The sequence below is a fragment of the Neofelis nebulosa genome, chromosome 10 (assembly GCF_028018385.1).
Source record: "Neofelis nebulosa isolate mNeoNeb1 chromosome 10, mNeoNeb1.pri, whole genome shotgun sequence".
Classification (NCBI taxonomy): domain Eukaryota; kingdom Metazoa; phylum Chordata; class Mammalia; order Carnivora; family Felidae; genus Neofelis; species Neofelis nebulosa.
This window is the reverse complement of record NC_080791.1, coordinates 110,661,104-110,686,201: the sequence shown is the minus strand read 5'-3', so window position 1 is coordinate 110,686,201 and position 25,098 is coordinate 110,661,104. Positions and strand designations below refer to the sequence as shown.

The following is a 25,098-nucleotide window of genomic DNA, read 5'->3' as shown; positions in this document are numbered from 1 at the left end:
GTTGGTGATTTGAAATGTGTGGTGTGCCTCTTACCTTAGTGGTATTATCATAGGAAGTTTCCTCTTGTTTTTCTTTATAAACTTATTTGTAAATTCTTTTTTATTTTTATTTATTTTTGAGAGAGACAGAGACAACGTGAGTGGGGGCAGGGGGGTGGAGCAGAGAGAGACTCCCAAGCAGGCTCCACACTGTCAGCACAGAGCCCAATGCGGGGCTCGAACTCGGGAAACTGAGATCATGACCTGAGCTGAAACCAAGAGTCAGACACTTCACCAACTGACCACGCAGGCACTGTAAACATTTTTTATTTTTGAGTAATCTCTACACACACCGTGGGCCTTGAACCACCACCCCGAGATCAAGTCATGTACTCCACCAGCTGAGCCAGCCAGGTGCCCCTAAAAAGTTTCCTCTTTAAATACAACTGTAAGTCTTTAAATATTGTCCTCTTGGAGTGCAGGTCTTTTAAAAAAAATTTTATTAACATTTATTTATTTTTGAGAGAGGGGATGGGGGGGAGACAGAGCATGAGCGGGGAAGGGGCAGAGAGAGGGAGTCACAGAATCTGAACCAGGCTCCAGGCTCCGAGCTGACGGCACAGAGCCCAATGCGGGGCTCGAACCCGTGAACCGTGAGATCATGACCTGAGCCGAAGTCAGACTCTTAACAGACTGAGCCACCCAGGTGCCCCGTCGACCCTTTTTTTTAAATCCACGGTTGATGTTAGAATCTGAAGAATCTGAATTCCTTCCCCACCTGTTGGTCCAGTGAAGCCACGTGAAGTGAATCTTCCTTTCCTGTCGACTTCAGAGTGGGTGAACCTCTCAGGGACACATCCTGGCTGTCCCCGAGTGCTGCCTCAACTGCCCTTCCTTAGAGCCTGCTTGCACCGTTCTTGTTCTTGTGAGCACTCTGGAAAGTAGAGGGAGCCGAGCTTGTGCAGCCCCCTCAGGAACGCCCCGTTACGCTCAGGTGCTCTTTGTTATTCCTTTAGAAAAGGAATCGTCTTTTTTTTTTTAATGTTTTTATTTATTTTTGAGACAGAGGGAGACAGCATGAGCAGGGGAGGGGCAGAGAGAGAGGGAGACACAGAATCGGAAGCAGGCTCCAGGCTCTGAACTGTCAGCACAGAGCCCGACGCGGGGCTCGAACTCACAGACCGCGAGATCGTGACCTGAGCCGAAGTGGATGCTCAACCGATCGAGCCACCCAGGCGTCCCGGGAATCTGTTTGTTTAAAAACTTGTTGTTAAAAAAGAGCCATATAAACTCTGAAGGCATGCTGATCTCAAATTAACCTTCCTTTCATCTCCCTCCCCTGAGTTTTTTTTTTTTTTTTTCCAACGTTTTTTATTTATTTTTGGGACAGAGAGAGACAGAGCATGAACGGGGGAGGGGCAGAGAGAGAGGGAGACGCAGAATCGGAAACAGGCTCCAGGCTCCGAGCCATCAGCCCAGAGCCTGACGCGGGGCTCGAACTCACGGACCGCGAGATCGTGACCTGGCTGAAGTCGGACGCTTAACCGACTGCGCCACCCAGGCGCCCCTCCCTCCCCTGAGTTTAATTTACATGTATTCTTTCGGTCACATGCAGCTTTCTCTCATTTGAAACAAATGACACAGGACTTAGGACTCTTTCTGTTCATTATTCCCTATGTTCCCCTCTGCCATCTAACTCTTTCCCCACGAGCCCGTGTTTCAACACTTCACGTCTGTTCTCAGATCGTCAGCGGCCCATCTTGCCCTTGAGTTTTGATGACTGAAAGAGCTTTGCCCTGTGAGCACCTGCGGCCCGTGCCCGAGTCGGTCACGCGCTTCCTGAAGCGCTGGTCCCTGTTTGGTCTTTGCTTTTCCTCCCTGACCAGTTGCTCCTTTCAGTTGCCTTTGCTGCTGGGTCCTGGTCTGAGAGCAGCTCCCTGTGTCCTTAGCCTTCTTTCACCTGCACTCACCCCCCGGGTGATTGCATCTTGTCCCATTAGGGCACCGGCCAGCCTGGACCAGTACTCCAGCCCCTGAGGTCCAGCGGCCCATCTGGCGTCTGTCTCTCCTGGGCATCTCGAACATGACCGAAACTCAAGTCCTGCGCCCCGACCCCTGCCAAAACCTGAGCTGCCTGTAGTCTTTGCCACCTCTGTAAATTCTGTGCTTCAATTTGGAGGCCTGTTAGAGTCCCCTCTTTCCCGCAGTCTGCTTGCAGATCCTGTCTATCTGCGAACCTTCAGAAAAGATCCCAAAACCAGTGACTTCTTGCCACCCGTGCTGCCCCAGGCCACTGGTTCATTGCAGTAGCCTCTTAACCGGTGCTTTCTCTCATGTTCCCCAGTTACTACTGGCTTCATTAGATCTGCTTTTTAAAAAGCATTTATTTCTGAGCTTTCCTCCACATAGCAAGTGGCTAGTGTGGGCCTTTAAAATTGTAACTTAGACCACGTCAGTCCTGCTTTCCATCTCCCTGAGAGTCCATGCCCAAGTGTCAGCAGTGGCTTTGACACTCCCCGTTACATGTTCTGGCACCCCTTCCGGTCTCCCTCCTGCCCCCTCCCTGCTCACCCCGCCGCAGCCACACTGGACTCTGTGCTGGTCCTCTGCACACCCACTGCTGCCTCCCTTTCCCACCCCCATGTCACCTGAAACACTCCCTGCCGCTTAGAAACCGCTTGATTTTCTCCAAGGTGCTGGCATTTAATTGCTAATTTGTTACTTCCCAGCAATTTTTTCATTAGAATGTAAGCACAGATGAGGGCAGAAACCTGGTTTTGTCCTTTGCTGTATCCCCCGGGCCTGGAACCGGAATGTAATAGATGTCTAATAATTTTCCTGATTTACGCACTTGACCCTTGAACCCCCTGTGTGGTCAGAATTCCACATACAACTTTTGACTCCCCAAAAACTTAGCTACCAACAGTCTACTGTTGACTGGAAGCCTTATCGACATAATAAATGGTTAACGTGAGTTTTGTATATTACATGTATGATATGCTGTATTCTGCAATAAAGCTCCAGAAGGTGTGATTAAGAAAATCCTAAGAAAGAGAAAACACATTTGCAGTGCTGGACTGGATTTATCGGAAAAAAGTTGACATAGAAGTGGATCCGTGTTGTTCAGGGGTCAACCGTACCGGGGAATCGGAACAGAGAGGGATTTGGCATCGTTACTCCGTTTAAGGAGTGACCTCTACTCTTTGAAATTGTTTTTTCTGCCAATTTTGGGGTAAATTTCAGGTAATTCTTACTTCTGAATATAGTGGCCAGTTGGTTCAGACACTGTCAACCAAGCCAAGTCCATGGTGGTATTTGTGAGCCAGCTGTTCCCCGGGCCAGAGAGACCGCACCCTTGCTGATGTTGGGCGTGGGGCCGCTGTGGGAGCCGTGAAAGGCTTTAGGCTTTGCTGGCCTCCCCGTGTTTCTCCACAGGCTACTACGATGTCAGCTGTGTGAGCTTTTGGGATTCGTCTCCACCTTTAACATGTAAGTGTTCTTTCAGCTTGTGGTCTTAGAGGAAAGATGGCACCAACGAGAAGAGTCCGCACTCAGGAGGCCAGAACAAACAAACAGCGACCTCATGATTAGTAGGGCATACGTTCATTTTGAGCTAGAAATTTATAAATAGCCCCCAAATTCTGATAGTTTCACTAGAACTGGTTTTTACGAAACAGTTCATTTGTGAGCTTAAGTAGTGTCTTTTGCCTTAATGGTAACTGCCGCCGTCTGGACAAGGGGAGTGTATGGGAGCCTCAGCTAGAATGTATCCAGGCGGGCAGTGTAGTCATACCAGTGAAGTTCAGCCATGTTCTGTGATTGACGGCGTGATACCTTAGTATCTTAAAAGTTCAAACAAAATAATATCGGTTGGCTGCAATAGAAGTGAGACTGGAGGGGCGCCTGGGGGGCTCACTCGGGACTTCGGCTCAGGTCGTGATCTCACGGTCCCCACGTCGGGCTCCGCGCTGTGTGAGGCACGCCTGAGATGCTCTCTCTCTCTGCCCCTCTCCTGCTCGCACACACTCTCTCTACAACAAAACAAAACAAAACAAAACTTGTAAAAAATGAGGCTTGAGGTTATGAATTTGCTTCAGTTTGGATGGATCATTAATCCTCACCCTCAGTTCATTGGAATTACGTATAATTTCTGTGTTCCCCGCACTGGGCTGCAGTGTGCTGCTAAAATGACTTCTTGGCGAACTTTGCTTCATTCTCAGGGAAAAAAATTGGTCGATAGGTCTAATGTCCTCAGATTAAAATTTTGGCCTGTGTTCTTTGCCCTCTCAGATGAGCTAGTGGATGAGGAAGTAGCTGAGAACAATAGTTTTCACACCGAGTTTAGTCACGGTCACCTGGAGGCTTATGAAAAGCAGGTTGCTGGATTTCACCCCAGGTTTTCTGCTTTTTATCTGAGTGAGAATCTCAGGTGGGACTTAAGTGGAGAGATTACTTACTGTTCCTTTTGTCCCTTAAATCTCTCTGAAGCCACGTTGCTCTTTGCTGTTCATGTGTAGTTCTATTTTATGTCTCCTCATCAAGGGATATTAGGACTCCTGAGTCCTAAAAACACATTCTCCAGCCATTCTCCACGAGTTGTGTGTTCCGTGAGGGCATTCTCGAGATGGACTTCCTCAAGGACCAGATGCACCTCGCCTGGTCCTGGTCCTGGTCCTGGTCCTGGTCCTGGTCCTGGTCCTGTCCTGGTCCTGTGAAGGCGCAGACTCCGGGCGGAGGCGGGAGGGCGGGTGGTAGGGAGGCGCGAGTGGCGGCACTCACGTCTTAAGGAGAGGACTTGAGAGGGTCAGGTTATAACTGTGGTATTTTACAGCCTAAAACACATACAGAGATCGTTCCTGTTAGGCATAGGCCACACCTTCATTTATCGAGGGCCTCGGATCCAGTTTGTGCTGTGCTGGAGAACAAGAAAACGAGTTCTTGGCCTCAGGAACTCGGGCAGTTAAGGAGGCAGGCAGACCATTGCAGTGTAGTGACATAAGGGTTTTCACCTAAGTTTTGTAGTAGGGATGTCCACCTGAATTTGGCGGTGAGGGTCAAGGAAGACCCTGGAGCGTGAAGAGGTGAGCCAGACGAAAAGATGGGTCAGACTGTTACAGGCACAGGCGAAGGAAGAGTGTCGTGGGCCTTGCCTTTTTTCCAGGCTTTCTTTGTCTTTATGCTTCAGAAGCATACTGCTCCTAACTCCTCTGCCTTTTCTTCTGAGTACACATACAGGACATTTGGTCATCAGTAGGTCTCGTGTTCAGTCTGATAAAACGTAATCATTGAAAAATCTTCAGCTTATAACCACTGTGTCTGTAGTTTTACCTGCCTTTCCTTTTTTTCTTTTTAATTTTTTTCATGTTTATTTTTGAGACAGAGACAGTGCGGGTGGGGGAGGGGCAGAGAGAGGGAGACCCAGAATCCGTAGCAGGCTCCAGGCTCCGAGCCGTCAGCACAGAGCCCGACGCGGAGCTCGAACCCACGAACGGTGAGATCGTGACCTGGGCTGAAGTCGGACGCTTCACCAGCTGAGCCACCCAGGCGCCCCGTACCTGCCTTTTCCGTTGTTCGTGCAGCGTTTTCTGGGTTTCGTGAGGCGGACAAGAAAAATGAAAGGCTAGGCAAATGAAAGTTGAGTGCCAATTGAATTTAAGTGAAAGAGCCAGGAGAAGAACACATAGTAGAGAACGTTTGTAAACAGCATCCTTAGTACGGATCAGACATTCTTTACCTTGTACGTAAGCGTGTGCCTCACACACGCACTTTACCACTGTGAAGTCACACGCAAGTCCTGTGACCGTGGAGGAGACCTGAGATCAGGTAAAAATTCGGTGTTTCGTATTTTTGTTGGGTATTGTTAAAGGCGTGACCAAGTATACATTTCTGGAAGTACCTCAGAATAGTTTATCATTTGTGTTGCTCTGTGCGTTCGTAACAAAATAAGGGAAGTCGGCCTCTGGGTGGTCTAGCGAGAGACCCTCGGGCGGCAGTGCCGGGTTCTCCTGGGGATCCTGCCCCCAGCCTGATTGCGTGGCTCTGGGCACGGGCGTCAGCCTCTCTGGCGTCGGTTCCACGTGCAGATGGAAGGAACTGTACTGGGGTCTTCAGGTACCTTTAGCTCTGAACTTTTGTGTTTTTGCACTTTCTTATCCTGGAGCCTTTTTAGTCTGATTTATATTAGAGCATAATTCCATAATGAGGTGATGCCACGGACATCCCTTTCTGTGATCTGTTACACTCTTATTTCCAAAGGGCCTTACAGATTATGAGCATCCCTCACTAGCCAAATCATTCACTTCCCAAATTCAGCTAATTAAAATTCAGATGGTGAGGGATCTCTCTATATTAGCAGATATTACAATGACTCAATTTTTGTTGCTATTGTAAAGGCAGACATTTCATGATGGGCAAGACTTTGATATTTGAGTATCAGTCCCTGAAGTACCTTGAGCATTGACTTCAAACTGACAACAGAAAGGCAGAGCTGTTGTGGACAAAGTTTGACTTAGACACCTTTTCTTAAGCTCTCCTCGTAACAGAAGAGAACATCCTTGGGATTTTCTCACACAGTTAATACTCTGTTCCCAAAACATGTAATTTTTTTTAATATTTATTTGCTTATTTTGTTTTTAAAAAAAATTTTTTTCTAATGTTTTTATTTATTTTTGAGACAGAGAGAGAGCATGAGCAGGGAAGGGGCAGAGAGAGAGGGAGACACAGAATCTGAAGCAGACTCCAGGCTCCGAGCCGTCAGCCCAGAGCCCGACACGGGGCTCGAGCTCACAGACTGCGAGATCATGACCTGAGCCAAAGTCGGACACTGAACCGACTGAGCCACCCAGGCGCCCCTATTTGCTTATTTGGGAGAGACAGAGAGAGTGCACAAGCAGGGGAGGGGCAGAGAGAGGGGGAGAGAGAGAGAATCCTGAGTGAGTTCTGTACTGCCAGCACAGGGCCCAACGCCGGGCTTGAACTCAGGAACCGTGCGATTGTGACCTGAGCCAAAATCAAGAGCCCGATGCTTAACCGACCGAGCCACCCAGACGCCCCTACCAAAACGTGTAATTTGAGCAGATTATTAAGCTGTACCTAAACGTCCGCATAACAAGGTGCAAAATTATTCTTACCGGCGAGCAAGAGATAGATACTCACGAGCACTTAACTCTTTGTCGGTGGCTGTTTGCAGCACAAGCAATGAGCAAGACAAGTGAATTCCTGTCCAGAGTCTGGGTGTGCTGAATGACAGCACAGATGACACCGGATGGCTTGGGGAGCCGAGTGGTCCTTAAAGAGTGGAAACAGTAGTTACTAAATTGCCTTTTTTTTTCCTCCGAAAAAGTCTTTATTATTTACTACATACACAGGGGAGGAGTTCAGTCGTTGGCTGCCACTCTCCTCACGGCTGCCAGGACGTCGCTCAGCACCTCCCTCGTCCTTTTGGCGTGGATGTGCGTCCCCTCCCTTTTCTCGACGAACTTGTGGTGCGCTTGTCCTCGGAGGCGTCGGGCAGCGCGTGGCACACCTCGGGTGGCGTCCTGCACGAACTCGGGGTGTGCTCGGTGAGGGGGCCACGGCCGGGCCTTGACTTGCTCCTGTCCTTCCCTCCTGGTGGCCCTTGCTGAGCGCCCCCGCGCCACCCCCCACCCCACCCCCGCCCAACGCGGAGCCTGGGCTGCTGCTCCTCGGTGGCCCGAGACGGAATTCCTTTCAATACTTGGTATCTTTCTCAAGGGTCCGGGTGGTGTGGTCTCCTACGTACTTACCTCCCGGTTCTGTTTTTCATGTTTTGTTTTGTTAGGAGAGAACGTTGGAATTATTCTCTAAGCTATCTGAAGAGAACGACTCAATGCACCTGGGTCAGGCGGTCTGTGGGCATGAAGTGGTTGGGAGAATCCAAGAACATGGTGGTGAATGGCAGGAGGAGTGGAGGCAAGTTGTCTAATGACCGTCCGCAGAGCCCGGCCAAATTGCAGCCCGCGGGGAAGGAGGCCGCGAAGGCCGGCAGACACGCGGTTGAGAGGAGGTCGAGCAGATGTATGTACACGATGCAACTGTCATTTCCGTTGTCGCGCGGGGCGGTGATGCCTCGCAGCTTGTACCGTGTGTTCTGTCTCTGCTGTTTCCAAAACAAGTTTTCATGTTCTCCCAGCTAACGGTGCAGGTTTTTCTTTCTTTCTTTCTTTTTCACCCTTTCAGAGTTTTGACAGTCCTTACTCTCCTCTGACGTGTACGCCTCTAGTTCGGTGCTTAATAAGATCGCTTTAATTATGCTTTTGTATCCATAACTTGAAGTTCTATTTTGTAGCGTGGATGTCTGAATGGCTGACCTGCTCTATAAACTGTATTAAAGTGCTGCTGCTGAATTTCTTTGAAGTTCAAACTGTATTTTTATGTTTGATGTAAGTATAAGTATGTATCTCTTTGAAAACTGAGACGTGTGAATAATAAATTCAACTCTCATTTACAGGGGAAACGGAATTTAGGGCAGCGTCACAAATTGTCGCCGCTCCTTCCGTTTCTGGAGGGCGGACGGTGGTGTGTCCCGACATCAGAGCACTGTTGATGACGCGTGACTTCTCACCTTGCTCCTCCTTGGTGAGGGTGGGGCTGCTTGTGGAGAGTTCAAGAAATAGTTCTTTTAAGAGCAGGACAGTGCCCCGGGATGCGTGTGAGCCTTAGGTAGGCAGCTGCCTTAGGTGAAGATCCCCGGTGGCGCACGGCCGCGTGAGGGAGGACGGCTTTTTCCGTTCTTGTTTTTCCTGAGGTTAATTTAGCCCCTCCGGAACATCCTTCGTTTGCGTTGGAATTGGCCCGCTCTGAGTAGGGTTGGCTCTGCCTGGCATTTGGAACGGTTTCAGGTAGATTGCACCAGTCCTGACTGATTACCCTCATACCTGTTAGAGGTTTATGCAGGTTACGGGGCCCAGGCTGCCCTTAGCCTCTCCGTATCAGAGCAGGTCACTGTGTCTGTAGTACACGAGGCAGAAATCCCTGCTTGGGGTAGGAGGGAGAGATCCCAGGACTGGATAGATTTCTCCCATTCGTGGACACCCACCCACCCTGTAGCACGTGACGGGAACCGAAAGGAATTGAGAAACGTAGCGACTATAGCAGGGGTATTAGTTCCGGGTGGTAAATTAGGCGACTTTTTTTGGTCAGTTTTTAATTTTTCCAAACTGCTGTTGGCCGCCTTTTTGGGCATCCCAGAGCAAAAAGGTCTTACAGTTGTTGGAGGTACGTGATAATTTAGAAAAACGATCATTAGATGGGCTACGCTTTGCCGTGTGTAGACAGATTTAGAGGACCGGCTGGAAAAACCCAGAGAGTTGAAGACGGACAGCATCGTATTGAGTGTCATTGGACAAGAATGATACAAAAAGAGAGCCAGTGATGAAGCAAAACAAAGCAGTGTTCCATCTTAGGTAAACCTCAGTGACTTCACCTGACAGAGCCACAAAATACACGAAGCAGACGCTGACAGCGTTGAAGGGAGAAACAGACAATTCAGTGATTTGGAGACTTCAGTTCCCCACTTTGAATAATGAATAGAAGAGCGAGGCAGAGGATGAACAGGGAAAGACTTAGCCACTACCCTAAACCAGTGCTTCCTGACAGACGTCTGTAGAACACTCCACCCACCAACAACGCACGTTCTTCTCAGGTGCACGTGGCACGTTCTTCAGGATGGGCCATAGGCTAGGCCATGCAACAAGTCTCAACAAACCTGAAAGGATTGGAGCCATACATCGTACGTCCTCTGACCACAGTGGAGTAAAATTAGAAGTGAATAATGGAAATTTGAGAGGATCACAACAGTTGACTCCTTGAAAAGATCGACAAAATCGGCAAACCTCTATCCAAGACTAATCAAGAAAAAGAGCAGAGTCAAGAATGAAGGAGGGGACATTACTGCTGCATTACAGAAATAAAAAAGGTTATAATGGACTACTCTGAACCCTTGGATGCCAACAAATTTGGTAACTTAAATGAACAAATTCCTAGAAAGTCACGAACTACCAAAATGGATTCAAGAAGAAATACAAAAATCCAAATAAGCCTGTAGCATGTAAAGAGGTTGAATCAGTAATTTTTAAAACACACTACTAAGAAAGTCTCGGGCCTGGATGGCTTTGTTGGTGAATACCGGCAGATATCTGAAGAGGAATCAACACCAGGTCTTTGCAGACTGTTCCAAAAAGTAGAAGGAAAGGGAGCACTTCCTCATGCAGTAAGACCAGTATTAACTCTGCTACCAAAACCAAAGACCTCACAAGAAAAAATACCCTAAAAAGTACAATATCTCTATTAAAGCGGGGACACAAAATCCTCAACAAGATACTAACAAACCAAATCCAGCAACAAGTGAGAATGATTCTGTTGCATAAGCAGGTGGGATTTATCCCAGGAATGCAAAGTTGGCTTAATACCTGAAAATTAATGCTCCCACTTCAGTAGCATGATGGACAAAACCCGTATGATCATTCCAATAGATGCAGAAAAAGCATTTGACAGAATTCAGCACCCTTTCAGGGTAAAAGCACTCAACAGAGTAGGAACGGAAGGAAGTTCTTCAACCTGATAAAGGACATCTACAGAAACCCACAGCTCATGTCCTGCTTAATATTGAAAGACCAGTGAATGCTTTTCCCCTAAGATCAGGAACAAGACGAGTATCTTTTCTCACCGCTTCTGTTCACTATTGTGCTAGAGGTTCTAACCACAGCATTTAGGCAAGAAAATGAACTAAAAGGCATTCAGGTTGGAAAAGAAGTAAAAACCATCTCTCTTTGCAGATGACGTGATTGAGGAATCCACTAAAAAACATTAGAGCTTGGGGCCCCTGGGTGGCTCAGTCACTTAGGCGTCTGACTTCAGTTCAGGTCATGATCTCACTGTCTGTAAGTTGGAGACCTGTGTCAGGCTCTGTGCTGACGGCTCAGAGCCTGGTGCCCGCTTTGGATTCTGTGTCTCCGTCTCTCTCTGCCCCTCCCCTGCTCATGCGCTTGCGCGCGCTCTCTCTCTCTCTCTCTCTCTCTCTGTCTCAAAAATAAATAAAAACATTAAAAACAAACAAAAAACATTAGAGCTTATAAATGAGCTCAGCAGTATAGATCAGCACGCAAACTATAAAACTTACAGTTTGAAAACTGCAAGACGTTATTGAAAGAAATTAAAGAAGACCTAAATAAATGGAAAGACATCCCGTGTTCATTGATTAGAAGACTTAATATTGTTATGATGGCAGTACTCCCCAAATGATCTACAGATCTACAGGGATCTGTAGGGATCTACAGGGAGTGAACTCAGTCCCTATCAAAATCTCAATTGGCTTCTTTGCAGAAATTGACAAACAGATCCTAAAATTCTTGTGGAAATTCAAGGAACCCAGAGCAGCGAAAACAGTGTTGAGAAGGAACAGAGATGGCACACTCACACTTCTCAGTTTCAAAACTTACTACCAAGCTGCAGTGTTGTATTTGGCTAGACACCTATCCATGGAATAGAATCAAGAGTCTGGAAAGAAGCCTTCATGTCTGTAGTTGATTGATTTTTGACAAGCATGCAAAGAAAATTAAGTGGGGAAAGAATAGTCTTTTAATGAATGGTGCTGGGAAAACTGGATATCCACAGGCAAAAGAATGAAGTTGGACCCTACCTCACGGTATGTGTGAAAAATTAACTCAAAATGGATCAAAGGACCTTAATTATAAAATCCCTGGAAGAAAACAAAAGCATACATCTTCATGACTTTGGATCAGGCAGAGGTTTCTTAGATAGGACACTGGAAGCACAAGGAACAAAAGAAAAAAGGTAAATTGAAATTCATCAGTGTTAACAAACTTTTGTGCTTTAAGGGATTAACATCAAGAACATGAAAAGACACTCACAGAAGGGGGAAAAACATTTTAAAATCACATATCCGTCCGATAAAGGACTAGTATCTAGAATGTATAAAGAACTGTTACAAGTCAGCAGTAAAAGACACTCCAATTTCTTTCTTTCTCTTTCTCCCTGCCTCCCGCTTTCTTTCTTTCCCTTCCTTCCTTGCTTCCTTCCTTTATGAGAGGGAGAGAGAGTGTGTGCACAGGGAAGGGGCAGAGAGAGAGAGGGAGACAGAATCTCAAGCAGGCTCCACGCTGCCAGCGTAAAGCCTGATGTGGGGCTTGAACTCACAAATCGCGAGATCATGACCTGAGCTGAAGTTGGATTCTTGACTGACTGAGTCACCCAGGCGCCCCACAAACTCCAATTTAAAACGAGCAAGGGAATCTTAATAGACAGACATTTCTCCAAAGACCCACAAATGGCCAGTACATGAAAAGATGCTTGAAATCATTAGTCATCCGGGAAATGCAAGTCAAAACCACAAGGTATCACTTCACAGCTGTTAGAATGTGTCAAACTAAAAGGACACATGGGGCGCCTGGATGGCTCAGTTAGTTAAGCATCTCACTCTTTTTTTTTTTTTTTTTTTTTTTAAATTTTTTTTTTTTCAACGTTTTTTATTTATTTTTGGGACAGAGAGAGACATAGCATGAACGGGGGAGGGGCAGAGAGAGAGGGAGACACAGAATCGGAAACAGGCTCCAGGCTCTGAGCCATCAGCCCAGAGCCTGACGCGGGGCTCGAACTCACGGACCGCGAGATCGTGACCTGGCTGAAGTCGGATGCTTAACCGACTGCGCCACCCAGGCGCCCCAAGCATCTCACTCTTGATCTCAGCTCAGGTATTGATCTCAGAGTAGTGAGTTCAAGCCCTGCATTGGGCTCCACGCTGAGCATGAAGCCTAGTTAAAAAAAAAAAAAAAAAAAATTAATGTTTGTTTATTTTTGAGAGACAGAGATAGAGCGTGAGTGGGCGAGGGGCAGAGAGAGAGGGACACATAGAATCAGAAGCAGGCTCCAGGCTCTGAGCTGTCAGAGCCCGATGTGGGGCTCGAACCTAGGAACCGTGAGATCATGACCTGAGCCGAAGTTGGACGCTTAACCGACTGAGCCACCCAGGCGCCCCTGAACTGTGCGCTTTAAATGGGTGAATTGTATGGTATGTGAATTACATTTCAATGAAGAAAAAACATAACGACTTTGATAGCTTTTACATACCTACATGCAAATGAATAACTTGATTACAAAACATATGCCTACCTACCTTTTGATAGGGCCTTAACATGTTGTGTTTAATTTGCTTTTTGAAAGAGTGTGGAAAAGAAAGTTATACCTTGCACTGTCTTTCATTCTTCCACATCTTAATTTTGAGAGGCTTCAAGTTACATCGTTGGCATAATTACATTCCTGAAAAGGTTGTCTGTGACACGCATGTCAGGCTTAAATCAGCACGGATGAAACTTCACCCGTTTAAGTTTGGCTTTCCTTTGCTCTCTTTATAAACACCACCATTAAACCTCATCACTTCGGTTATGGATTTCTGGCATTTCTCTATTTTTATCCATTCCTTCAAAATCTGTTCTAGACAGGTTGGAAATAGGCCTGTCATTCTCTCTCTCCTCCTTTCCCCACTTCTGCTTCCTGACTCTGTAGTCACAGGCAAGTCTCTTCTCCTGTGGGCCTCAGCTACCAGGTGGGGAGTGAGGGTCACCTGCCCAAGAGGAGGGTGGCGGAGTTCACCCCTCGGGGGCCCCCTCTTCGTACTTGATGTCCGTCCTGGCACTTCCTGCGGAGACTTTCTTGTGTTCTCGTCTCCTGTGTCCCCCGGCCCTGTCCGCAGTGGCGCTTGATGCTGTCTTTTGCCACGGTGGTGAGCGTCCACTCGTTCCGTTTTTCGTCTTCCTTGATGGGACGGGGAAGGCATTTATTTGAGCCCAAGGTTCTCACGACTACCCAGACCCTGTTCTTGGGAACCCTGGTAATCTTATCTGCTAAGCAAAACGCTCTCGGTCATTCGCTGTGTTTGGCTTTCTGTCTGTGCAAAACGTACTCCGTTCTTAATGGCTGACTTGAGAAGGCAACGAAACTAAAGGTTTTAAAGGTAGATTGAAGTGGTTTTCCCTTTGAGTTACTTTCCTTTCTCTTTCTCCTCACAGGTAACGGTAATTCGGGCTTCGAAGGCCAGAGTCGATATGTGCCGTCTTCTGGAATGTCTGCCAAGGAGCTCTGTGAGAACGATGACCTGGCGACCAGTCTGGTTCTTGACCCCTATCTAGGTTTTCAAACACACAAAATGAACACCAGGTAATTGTAAGTCTGTATCCTGAAGTGGAGCGGATGATGATGTTGAGTTTGAGAAAACAGATGCTAATTTTGCCTTTAGTCAGAATTTAAGATGACATCAAAGGAAAGGTCTTTGCTGTAGAAGATTTTGTATTCGAGGCAAGAAAAGCAACAAAAGCTTCCAGGAGTCTTGTCAGTTTTAATTCTGTGTTCTTATTTTATCTCAGGCTGTTCCTATGAAAATATGAAGCTGGGGGAGCATCTCCTAGTCTATTTCCAATGTTGCGATAATTAAGCTGAAAGAAAAAGCTTAGAAGCATCCTGTGAAGCCTTGAAAATACAATAATTTTTTTTTCTACATAAAGTAGGTTACATCAGGGGTTTTTTCATGATTTTATGACAGAGTTTTCTTCTAACTAATTGCAACCGTATATAGGGAATGTATTGCCGTCACATTTGATCTTTGAGATTCACCTCGTCACTGGAATGAAGAGAATGTTGAAGACCTGCATCTGTCTGTTCAGTCTGCAGAGCAGAAAACAGACATGGAGGTGCTTTATTGAGGATCACATGCCATCTGTATAAAATATTAACACTGCTTTTGAAGTCTGTTATCCTTTAAATTTTTTAATTCATGGGGCGCCTCGGTGGCTCAGTCGGTGAAGCGTCCGACTTCGGCTCAGGTCATGATCTCACGGCTTGTGAGTTCGAGCCCCGCGTCGGGCTCTATGCTGATAGCTCGGAGCCTGGAGCCTACTTCAGATTCTGTCTCTCTCTCTCTCTTGCTCGCTCGCTCTCTGCCTGCCCTTCCCCTGCTCACATTGTCTCTGTCTCTCTCTGTCTAAAAAAAAAATTTTTTTTAATTTTGTAATTCATGTTTTCTTAAGCATCTCTCCCCTGAAAATGGCCCTTAGATACTTTCACGATTGCCACCAGACACTAACTCGGAACTTTACAACTTTCCCTCTTAACATGAGTGGCAGAGGGCTTTCAAGTCTGGTGAGGTTGAGAATGTATAGAGCCAGTTCTAGGCCACTGATGCCTCCTACCTTCCTGATACTTGCAGTGGTGGCTTGTAGCTCCAGGGCCAGTGACAACCCCAGAGCAACTTGATCACCAGGTGACTAGTCGCCAGTAGTTGGGGAGGGAGGAATTGGTGAATAAAGGTGATTAGAGGAAACTCTTGTGCCGTTTTCCCCCTTTTAATTCTGTCCGTTGCTAAGATGAAAACAAAAGACTGTATGATTCGTGTATCAATTATTTTCTAGATCCAGAAAGAAGTAATTTGGATAAAAAAGCCTTTGGTATTTTCATGATTCCTGTCACCGTAGATCTTTCCTTGCTAAAATGAAGTGACAAGTTGGAGTGGACTTGAGAACGTATTTAAATAGCTCCCTGACCTGAGAGGGGCAGATGCCTAAATTTTGTAAGTAGACAGGTGGATATAAATCAGCAGTACTGGATGCCCTAGCAGCCAAATAAAATCTGGTTCGCATTATTTTTTTCTCAAATTATTTTCTCAAGGAATGTTTTTAAAGTCTGGTTTTTTTTAGTAATCTCTATACCCAACGTGGGGCTCATACTCACAACCCCAAGATAAAGAGTCGCACGTTCTTCCGACTGGGCCAGCCGGGCTCCCCTGGTTTGCGTTGTTTTCAGTCCATTTCCCTTCTTGTCCCCAGCGAGGCCACTGCTGCTTCTCCTAGAAGGTCCCGGTAATAGTTAAGAAAGACGAATCGCTTTCACATAACAGTCTTAGAGAGGGTCAGGCTATTATTGCAAAGGCCCATAATTATGACCTGGAGTCATCAAGGAAGAGAAAAAAGAGCTAGGTAGGTCACGTTCACTGTGCCCTGTATACTGAACTGTGGAAGCACATAAACCATCACGGAAAGACTGCATCAGAATAACAGAAGGGTCATTGGTTTAGGAAGGAACTCCCTATAGTCCATTCCCCGTCCTCCCGCCGTCCTTTGCTCCAGAAGATGAGCAGTTTACCTGTTACCGGCTTCTACAATAGGAAGTTACTCCTATTTTTTAATAAAAGTCCTGACAACTGTTTCCTATAATTAGTTTTACATATGAGTCACTTGGGGAGTCTTGTGAAGATGCAGGTTCTGATTCAGTAGCTGTGGGCTGGGGCCTGAGATGCTCCGTTTCTAACAAGCTCCTGACTGTACTTGGAATAGCGAGGTCCTAGGCCGTCTGGCCTCCCGAACTTTGTTTTGATGTGATGAGTACATCAAAGGGCCTTATCAGGGGGCGCCAGGTGGGGCTCGGTCAGTCAAGGGTCCGACTCTTGATTTCGGCTCAGGTCGTGATCTTGCAGTTTGTGAGTTTAAGCCCGCCTCAGGCTCTGTGCTAACGGTGCAAAGCCTGCTTGGGGTTCTCCCTCTCTCCCTCTCTGCTTGCCCCTCCCCAGCTAGTGCTTTGTCTCTCTCTCAAGATAAATAAACTTCCTTATCAGTAGTTTCCTAGGCTCATTTAAAAACGTGCAGTCCTAAAATGTAAAATTTAGCATTTACCCCACAAATATTATTAAAACCCAAGACATTACTGTATCCGAGCATCCCTGAATTAAAATACAGGATCTAAAATTAAAAGTGGTTAGGGGTGCCTGGGTGGCCCAGTCGATTAATTGTCCAACTCTTGATTTTGGCTCAGGTCATGATCTCACGGTTTGTGAGTTTGATCCCCCGCATCGGGCTCTTTCAGCACAGAGCCCGCTTGGGATTGTACCTCCCAGTTTCTCTCTGGTGGACTCTCTCTCTGCCCCTCCCCCCACCCCAAAACAAATAAATAAATACACTTTTAAAAAAGGAGGGGCGCCTGGGTGGCTAAGTTGGTTAAGCGTCCAGCTTCGGCTCAGTTCATGATCTCAGGTTTCATGAATTTTGAGCAGTTTGTGAGTTCAAGCCCCGCATCAGGCTCTGTGTTGACAGCTCAGAGCCCGGAGCCTGCTTTGGATTCTGTGTCTCCCTCTCTGTCTGCCCCACCTCCGCTTGTGCTCTGTCTCTCAAAACTGAATAAACGTTAAAAAAAAATTTTTTTTAATCTATTTATATATTTAGGGGCACCTGGGTGGCTCAGTTGGTGAGTGCCCGACTTCAGCTCAGGTCATGATCTCACAGTTCATGGCTTCGAGCCCTGGATCGGGCTCTGTGCTGACAGCTCAGAGCCTGGAGCCTGCTTTGGATTCTGTCTCCCTCTCTCTCTGCCCCTCCCCTGCTCGCTCACTCGCTCTCTCCCATTCTCTCTCTCTCTCTCTCTCTCTCTCTCTCTCTCTCTCTCTCTGAAAAATAAATGTTAAAAAATTTATGTATATATATATACACATCTGTATATGTATTTATAAAACTGGTTAAGCCACGTTAAACATTCAGAAGAAAACATTTATTCGTGTTTTCTGCTACAACATTTAATTCTACCCCTAGAGTTTCTGGAGTAGCCATTGGTGATGTAGAGAGAGAGTCTGGTGCGCCCTGGTTAGAGCAGGTCAGCCGACAGCAGCACTGGCACCTTGGGCTGGCGTGGCCGAGCCGGGACGTTGCTGTGTCCCCGGGCACCTTGCACCAGAGGCATTCTTTTCAAAGGTATTTTAACGGATTCTTTTGTAAGCTGACATTTGGGAAGAACGCAGAAGTTTCATTAATGAAGCTTGTTAATCTGAGTGAAAGGCGCACATTTTCATTTAATCTGAGTCACTTACTTGAAAATAAGACTGTCTTTTCTGTTCTTCATCTTTTGAGCAAGAATTTGTCAGAATGTTGGCTTAATGTCATTCCCAAAGATACCATTTTATAGAAAATAAGGAAACTCTGTAGTGCCGTATTAGAATAATCGTAAATATTCCTTATAAATTGTTAGTTTATGGACTTCTCTTTCTGTGAGGTGTGAAAGATGTGACCGGAAGATACGACAGCTTGGATTCTCACCGTCCCAGCTGTCTGTGTATCCCTTGTGTGAGGGATCTTTTCGTTGCCCTGTTGGGACGTCTGTAATTTGATTGTCAAATTTTTAAGTTTCTCTGTTTTATGCCTTCTTCCCTCCCTCTGCTTCTTTCAGCGTGCCATCAGAAACGGTGTTCGGATACGGTAGATATTTAACGATTTAAGAATTTCCTTAGCTGGCTCTATTCCGAATGCTTATGTTTAAATCTTGATATGTCCCTCCATTTATGCACAAGTGAGTCAGAGTTGCAGCCGGAATATCTGGAAATGGTATAAACAAAATAGAAATTTCAGTTTACTGGGAAGTACTTCGATTTAAGTGACTCTTGTCAATTATGAAAATTAAGTTCTTCCCTCTAACCAGAGAATAGAGTTGTTAGTCATGCCTCTGATTTTTTTTAAAAACAAGCGGAGATCTTGTACAAGTGCTGTTGTACAGCAGGGGGGATGCTTTCTGTCACGGCCCCTTGTTTTAGGCTGCGTGACCCAGAGATTTCAGTCTCCTGAGGCGTTGGGGAGACTCACTGGACGTTGGGCTGAGCAGGAGAGAACGTGACAAATGGGAAGAGTCCTCGTGGGACTTCTGGAACTTTTCTCTATTATTTGGTCCAAGCTGTACTACAGCCTGCACCCGTCCTTCCAGTGCTGTAACGGTCTAATTTTAATTTGGTTGTTTACGTATTATGTTTCGTGTCCACTGTTGGATGCGAACTAGAAATCAGTCACCCTAAATCTCACTGTAAAGTCAAGTGCTTGACTAGAAAGCGTAATGAAACTTCTAGACCTTCTAACTTAATATGATCAAGGGGCAAATGATGTGTGGGAAGGAAAGAATTTCAACATCTTGGCTTTTGTTACTATACTGAGTCTGCCCGTGGTGTCACAATCTTCTCGAGTGTCACAGCGTTTTAAGGACTTCTGCAACAACTGCTATTGTAAGTCTGTTTAGAAATGACAAGTACAAATTATTCAAATAGTTTTTTATTGTTGTTGTTTGTTTTTGCATTTATATAGCGCCTTTCCTTCGAGGAGCTCAAGGCATTTTTCAAAATCTGACAGTTTTCCTCACAACAACCCTGTGAGGTAGGTAGAGTGCATTACAAACAATAATAAGATACCAACTAACCTGTTTCGGCCTTTATGATGTTCTTTTATGTTACGTAATTGGAGGTGTCAGCATAAACACGACTTTTAGAACGTTTTGCAAACCTTTTCAAATAGTTTGGTCTTAGTAACAGCTATCTTTAAAGAATCACTCGTACTCCATAACAGGGTAATTTTGTAAGAGAAAGCATTCATCAAAAGATCAGGAGTCACTCCCTGGGATTAGCTGAGCACTGCCGGTAGGACTCAGCCGGGGATGTCTCTGGTGGTGGTCGACTCTCAGGTCAAGAAGGAGCGAAGAGCTGTGGTTCTAGCATGATTCCTCGGCACCTGCCAACTGTCCGTGTGCAGTTAAACTTTCCGAGAGGGGGAAATGTGTTCACGATGTTGCCTCGCGGTCTTCTTATTTGATATCTTCAATATTTGAGCGTTTTCTCTCTCTTCCTCTCTCCTTCCCTTGCTCCCTTTTTTCTGTCCCCCTCCTCTTCCCCTCCCTCCAGTCAGCTCTTGGTTGTACTTGCTCATGGAAGGGCACAGTAGCACAGCTCACACACATCTACAGCTTTTCCTTCCCTGGTCACTTGGGTTTGGAAACAGAAAAACCAAATAGCAAGAAAACCTGGGAAGTCAGTCTCTGGAAAGAGTGGGGAACAGGTGTGTGGGAGTGTGAATTCATGTTTCTTTCTGCCCTTTGTGATAAAAATGATTTAAATGACATATTTTTGTATTTCACGTACCAGCCATTGATCAGAGGTGTGGGAAGAGAGAAATAAATGTTTGGTTTATTTAAAGTTGTCAAGTTTGTATGAAGAGGGGGAGGAAGGACGGACCGATTGGGAAATGCCAAACACCTGTCTCTTGCCTCCCCTGCCATGCCATTTGCCGTCCCCCGTTCCCCCGTCCCCCCGTCCCCCAGATACTAAATTCAAAAGTATATATTTGTGTCCGGCCCTTTCACTGTCTCCGGCTGGGCTCCGTGCTGTGCTCCGTGGCGAACGCAAGTCAAATCCTATTCTGATCGTGAAACGCCACCAGGGGGGCCCCCGGAGCTCCCGTGAGCGAGTAGGACTGGGTAACGGTAGTCCCTCTGTTAACGGCCCTCACTGGACCTGGTTTTTCTCATTTATGGAACAAGAGGGTTGCTTTAGAGAACCTAAATTCCCCTTTAGCCTTGACAACCGTGGTGTGAGTGAGGATAGCTTTGTACAGTTCGTATGGGAGGTCTAGAATGACCGTGGTTCAGGAGGGGACCGAGGGAATTTTCCTACTCCGTAATACAGACCCAGGTCATTGCTTTCAAGGGTCTTGAGTGCCTTTTGCTCTGGCCCTATTAGTTGTGAGAGTCTTATGTGATTAAGTAATTTTTATCTTCCTGTGGTATCTGTCATGATGGGATTTGACTTGAACTGTCAGCCAGGTGATTTGGATGTACTTCTGTAGGATTCTCAAAAACGACTGTCTCGTCCCCTTCCTGTCTGCACCCAGAACCATCTCCTCCTCCTTTGCCTCAGTGTCATTTCACGCCTTCTAGCAGCCAACCGAGACAGAGTTTGACAGTAAATTACATTTTAAGTGAAATGGAGGTTCTTGCTGGTGAGTAGCACGAGGGACGGTTTTGGGGGTTTTGTTTGTGTTTGAGGCAATAGAAGGCAGGAGAGCAGAAACGAAAGTCAGCGCAGGAAACATAGAAGGCAGACCATTACTCAGTCAAGAGTTGATTACTTAGTGTTGGTTTCAGCATATAAATGGTTTGGCATCATGAACAAAACTAAGGCTAGCTGGCAGGCAGTTTCGGGTAGGGAGGGACATGCCTCAGGAGGTGGAGGGCACACAGAAAGCCTGTCAGGAGGAGCCAGTGTCCGTTCCAGGTCCGTAACCTGTTTTTCTGACAGGTGCTTAGGAGCTTTAGGTGAATTCAGCCCTGACTTTGGTTTGCTCTCGAACGCATCGAGCCGTGTGATTATTTGAGAACAGAGCGTCCCCGTTGGTCAGTTCCACGGGAACCCGGAGATCGCTGGGCCCTTCTGGGGTCTCGTAGCCTGGCCGCTTGACACCCTGGACTGCTCGTCGTGCTCTGAGTGAGCTGCTGCTTTTCTGCTTCCCGCCGTGTCGCATTCTGTGTTGCCTGCAGGGGTGTGCCTCAGCCGGCAGCTGCTTGCTCGTCTGGCCCGTCCTGCACGCGCACATGACCCCCTAGTGCAGGGCTGCAGCCAGACGGACTTCGGTTTTCTGAGGAGCCCGGTCTGGAGAAGACCGCTTGTGGCCACAGGTACCCCGTAGGGTAGTCGACCTGCGTGGGAGTATGGGTGCTCCCACAGTTCTGCGGGTGATTTTTAGATCATTTTAGCGGTGGTTCTCCGACAGCCTGGTTGAAGACCTTCAGAGTTGTCCGAAGGACTTGCACTCGTCTGCCCGTGAGGGCGGGCTGGTGTGCTCATTGGTCGAAATGGAAAGTAATACGGGGCATTGCCCATTTGTCCATTTCATTGTCCATTTGTCCAGTTGTCCATCTGCTGTCTCCAGGATGGGTTCGAAGTCTTCCTGATAGTCCTGCTTACCAGCTGTGAGAAGCTTTACTGAAACAGGAGCCCGTGGGTAGTTCGTTCTCCAAGGCGTCAGCCTGCTTTCCTACCCCCGGAAGTCCTCTAGAGGTCCTGTCCAGTAAACAGTATGTTACCCATTCGGGATCTCACGTCTTCCCTCCTCTTTGTTCTAGTACTCGCCCTCACTGTTGCCAGCCAGCTGACTCCCTCGTTCATGTCTTTGAACCCAGCTTCCTTACGATCCTCTGTGTAGGCTCCCTCTCACTTTGCCATCCTTCTTTGGATTCTTTGCTGCCTATGGTAGTATTCTGCTTTTCCTTTAGAAGGCTGAAATCACAGCATTCCTCATTGTCAACTCCCACATCGTTGTCAACTCCAAAACCCCTTCGCAAACGGATCTTACACTTCAGCGAGCGTTTCTGTATCTAAAGTGCTGTAGCGTGTCGTTTGTACCCTGCTAACTCGCATTAGCATGGCGACGCCTTGCTTAACTGTTGGATGCATACATGTGTCTTCTAGTCCCACTGGAGTCTCCATTCCAGAACAGCGGTCAGGTCTTCTCTCTCCTGTTTTTCACCACAGCACCTGCGCACGCGGCACCTAGTAAGGACTCCTTGGTGAGAGACTGTGGCTTGAGATTTCACTGAAATGTTATGAATACGTTTGTGATAGCTCACCTAGAAAAAGACTTCTGCTTCCTGTGCTGGAGTTTGGGCCAGATCTTCCTGCGATTTTAGAGTTCTCGAGTTTATGAGACATGCGGTTTGTCAATGTTGGAGTAAGGTGTAGTTCAAATATATTTTCTTCTCAGCCACTAATAGTTTTTCTTAACACCTTATCTGAATAGCAGTCTACTCCTTTTGTTGTCGGTAGATTTAAAAACAACAACAACAAAAAACTTTATTTGGGAAAATGAGCCAAAGGCAATTGACATGAGAAGACATTTTGAAATTAAGGTCCAAGTACCTTTGTCATAGAACATGTTTTACTGGGAACACAACTTTAGAAAAAGGGCTTTACCAGTGTAAGTCTTTCTTGGACCACGATCGCATCGTGTGTGACTCTTGCTAGCGGTACAGCCTTCCGAAGGCATTATAGCTGTTTTGTTAGGGAAGCCTTTCAGCTTTGACATCAGCAGTTTAGCAGCACCACCATTAGAGTTGTGCTTTTTGCCCTTGTTGTTTTCCGAGTGCACCTCTCAAAGGTTAATTTGACGCGGATATTAGGACATCAGGGTGTATTTCAGGACCTCTTGGGGTACTTGATTTGGGGGGTTTCTAACTGCGCACATGGAGAGTGTTCTGTTTGTGGCAGGATTTTGTTCGCTTCATCCTCCCGAAGCTCATTGCCTTGCACTCTTCTGGCTTGGTTGTGCATGCTCTGGAAAAGTTCTTGTCGTTCTGACTCTCAACCAGACCAGCTCTATTGTAGGTCTTTTTGTACCATCCAGATTTACAGGACTAGTGTGAGCCTGAGGCAGACAGCTTCGTTTGAGTCATCTGGTCATTTCTCAGTTAACGAAGTAACAGTGAAAAAAAAAAAAAAATCAAAATACAGTTGGAAGAAAGAGAAGTTCTGTTTCCTGGTGATGGCTATTACTTGTGCAGTAATGATTTATCAGGATTGCTGGTTATCCTCTTTTATTAGGTCTGGCTGTTTTCAGGTTATTTCTTGCCTCACGATTTCTCTACAGTGGCCCGGGGATGGCAGTTAACTAAAGCGAATGTTTTGATTTCGTTCAGATTTCGGCCTATTAAGGGAAGGCAAGAAGAACTAAAGGAAGTCATTGAACGTTTTAAGAAAGATGAACACTTGGAGAAAGCCTTCAAATGTTTGACTTCAGGCGAATGGGCACGGCACTATTTTCTCAACAAGAACAAAATGCAGGAGAAATTATTCAAGGAACATGTAGGTTTATTGATAAGATTACTACTATTTATCTGTGTGGATAAGAGTAGAGTAAACTAAAACTTAAATTTTAGTGAACACTGAAACTTTTAAGTCAGTTTTTCATAAAGCTGATCAATGTGAAGATCTAATAACACATAAGATCATTTGTATAACTCTCCAAAGAGACAGCTTGGTCATCCGGAAGTGAAATTCTCCATGAACTTTCAGAGGAACAGGGCCAAGCCGTCAGGTGCTCAGATACGTGAAATTGTAAAATCACAGAGTTTGTTACTTAATGATCCTAAATGTTTCACATTTCGGTGATGATTTGCTTTTGTGATTCTGAATAAGTCTAACGGGATAAACAATTTAATACAAATACCATTATTTTCTTCTGTTTTAGGTATTTATTTACTTGCGAATGTTTGCAACTGACAGTGGATTTGAAATACTGCCCTGTAATAGATACTCATCAGAACAAAATGGAGCCAAAATAGTTGCAACAAAAGAGTGGTAACTATTACACTAGTATAAACCCGTAATATCCTGTCAGTTAAAGTTCTCTCTTAAGTTACCGTTGCTAAGAAAGTTGTGGGAAGGAGTGAAGCCAGAGCCTTGGCCCAGTGACCTGGGTCAGGACAGTGGAATTAGAAATCTGAGTTGAACCAGATCCCGTCTCTCGGCCCGCGCACTTTGACCGAGTCGGAATGCTGCTCGGTGGTGAGGCTGCCGAAGGAGTCCAGGTGCCGGGGCTGGAGAACCTGGCTTCCGTGTCCCGGAAGGCCTGCTCTAGGCCCTCCGTGTCCTGCTGGCCTAGAGAAAGGTTGGGTGTGAAGTCTTAACGATCCTAGGAACTTCACAGGTGGAAATGTCCTGCCGAATTGCCTGCTTAAGTATATACGTGTACATGTATGTGCCAACTTAAGGGTAGTAAAGTTGAGGCCAGCTAGGAAGGGTAAAAGCCATTCATGAGAGAATGTGTGATCGTTTTTTTTCCTCTAATGCCCGTTCCTACCTCACCTCCCAGAAGAAGGAACATGTTGCCCTTCTTATAAGCTGTCCTCACGTATTTTTTATAACAAAAACGTTAGGATCAGGTACCTGAAAATGGAATGGGCAAAGAGCAGTATACCCAGGCCTCTCGGGTGGGTGCGCGTGTGCGTGCGCGAGCACCGTCAGTTTGGACAGGTGCGCGTGCGCGAGCGCACGTTGTAGTGTATTGAGTCCGCTGATCCACTCCCCCAGCTCCCGGTGCTGTCCGTGGACGTGTAGCTTTCTGGTCTTGTGGTCTAGAGCCGCACCGTCCACCACAGCAGCCACCAGCCACTTGTGCCTCTTGGGCCCTTGAACGGTGGCTAGTCTGTAGTGAGAAGTACCGTAAATGTGATTTACGCGCCAAGTTTTATGGTAAACTGTGTTCCCCGTTAATGTTTCTTCTACTGATTACCTGCTGAAATAGT

At 46.5% G+C, this 25,098-nt stretch overlaps 1 protein-coding gene across 5 annotated transcripts in view; it reads left to right on the top strand.

Moving 5' to 3' along the window:
* KMT5B (lysine methyltransferase 5B) overlaps positions 1–25,098 on the top strand; it is a 58,512-nt gene that overhangs the window by 14,623 nt on the left and 18,791 nt on the right. For 2 of the 5 annotated variants that reach the window (XM_058689888.1, XM_058689889.1), the window contains exons 2-6: positions 7,781–8,016; positions 14,025–14,172; positions 19,116–19,184; positions 23,491–23,656; positions 24,042–24,151. In XM_058689888.1, coding sequence (XP_058545871.1) covers positions 7,857–8,016; positions 14,025–14,172; positions 19,116–19,184; positions 23,491–23,656; positions 24,042–24,151 — 653 coding nt within the window. In that variant the 5' untranslated portion in view covers positions 7,781–7,856. Of the gene's footprint in view, positions 1–7,780; positions 8,017–14,024; positions 14,173–19,115; positions 19,185–23,490; positions 23,657–24,041; positions 24,152–25,098 lie in introns of those variants that run through there. The other 3 variants (XM_058689890.1, XM_058689891.1, XM_058689893.1) reach the window with 3 other exon arrangements.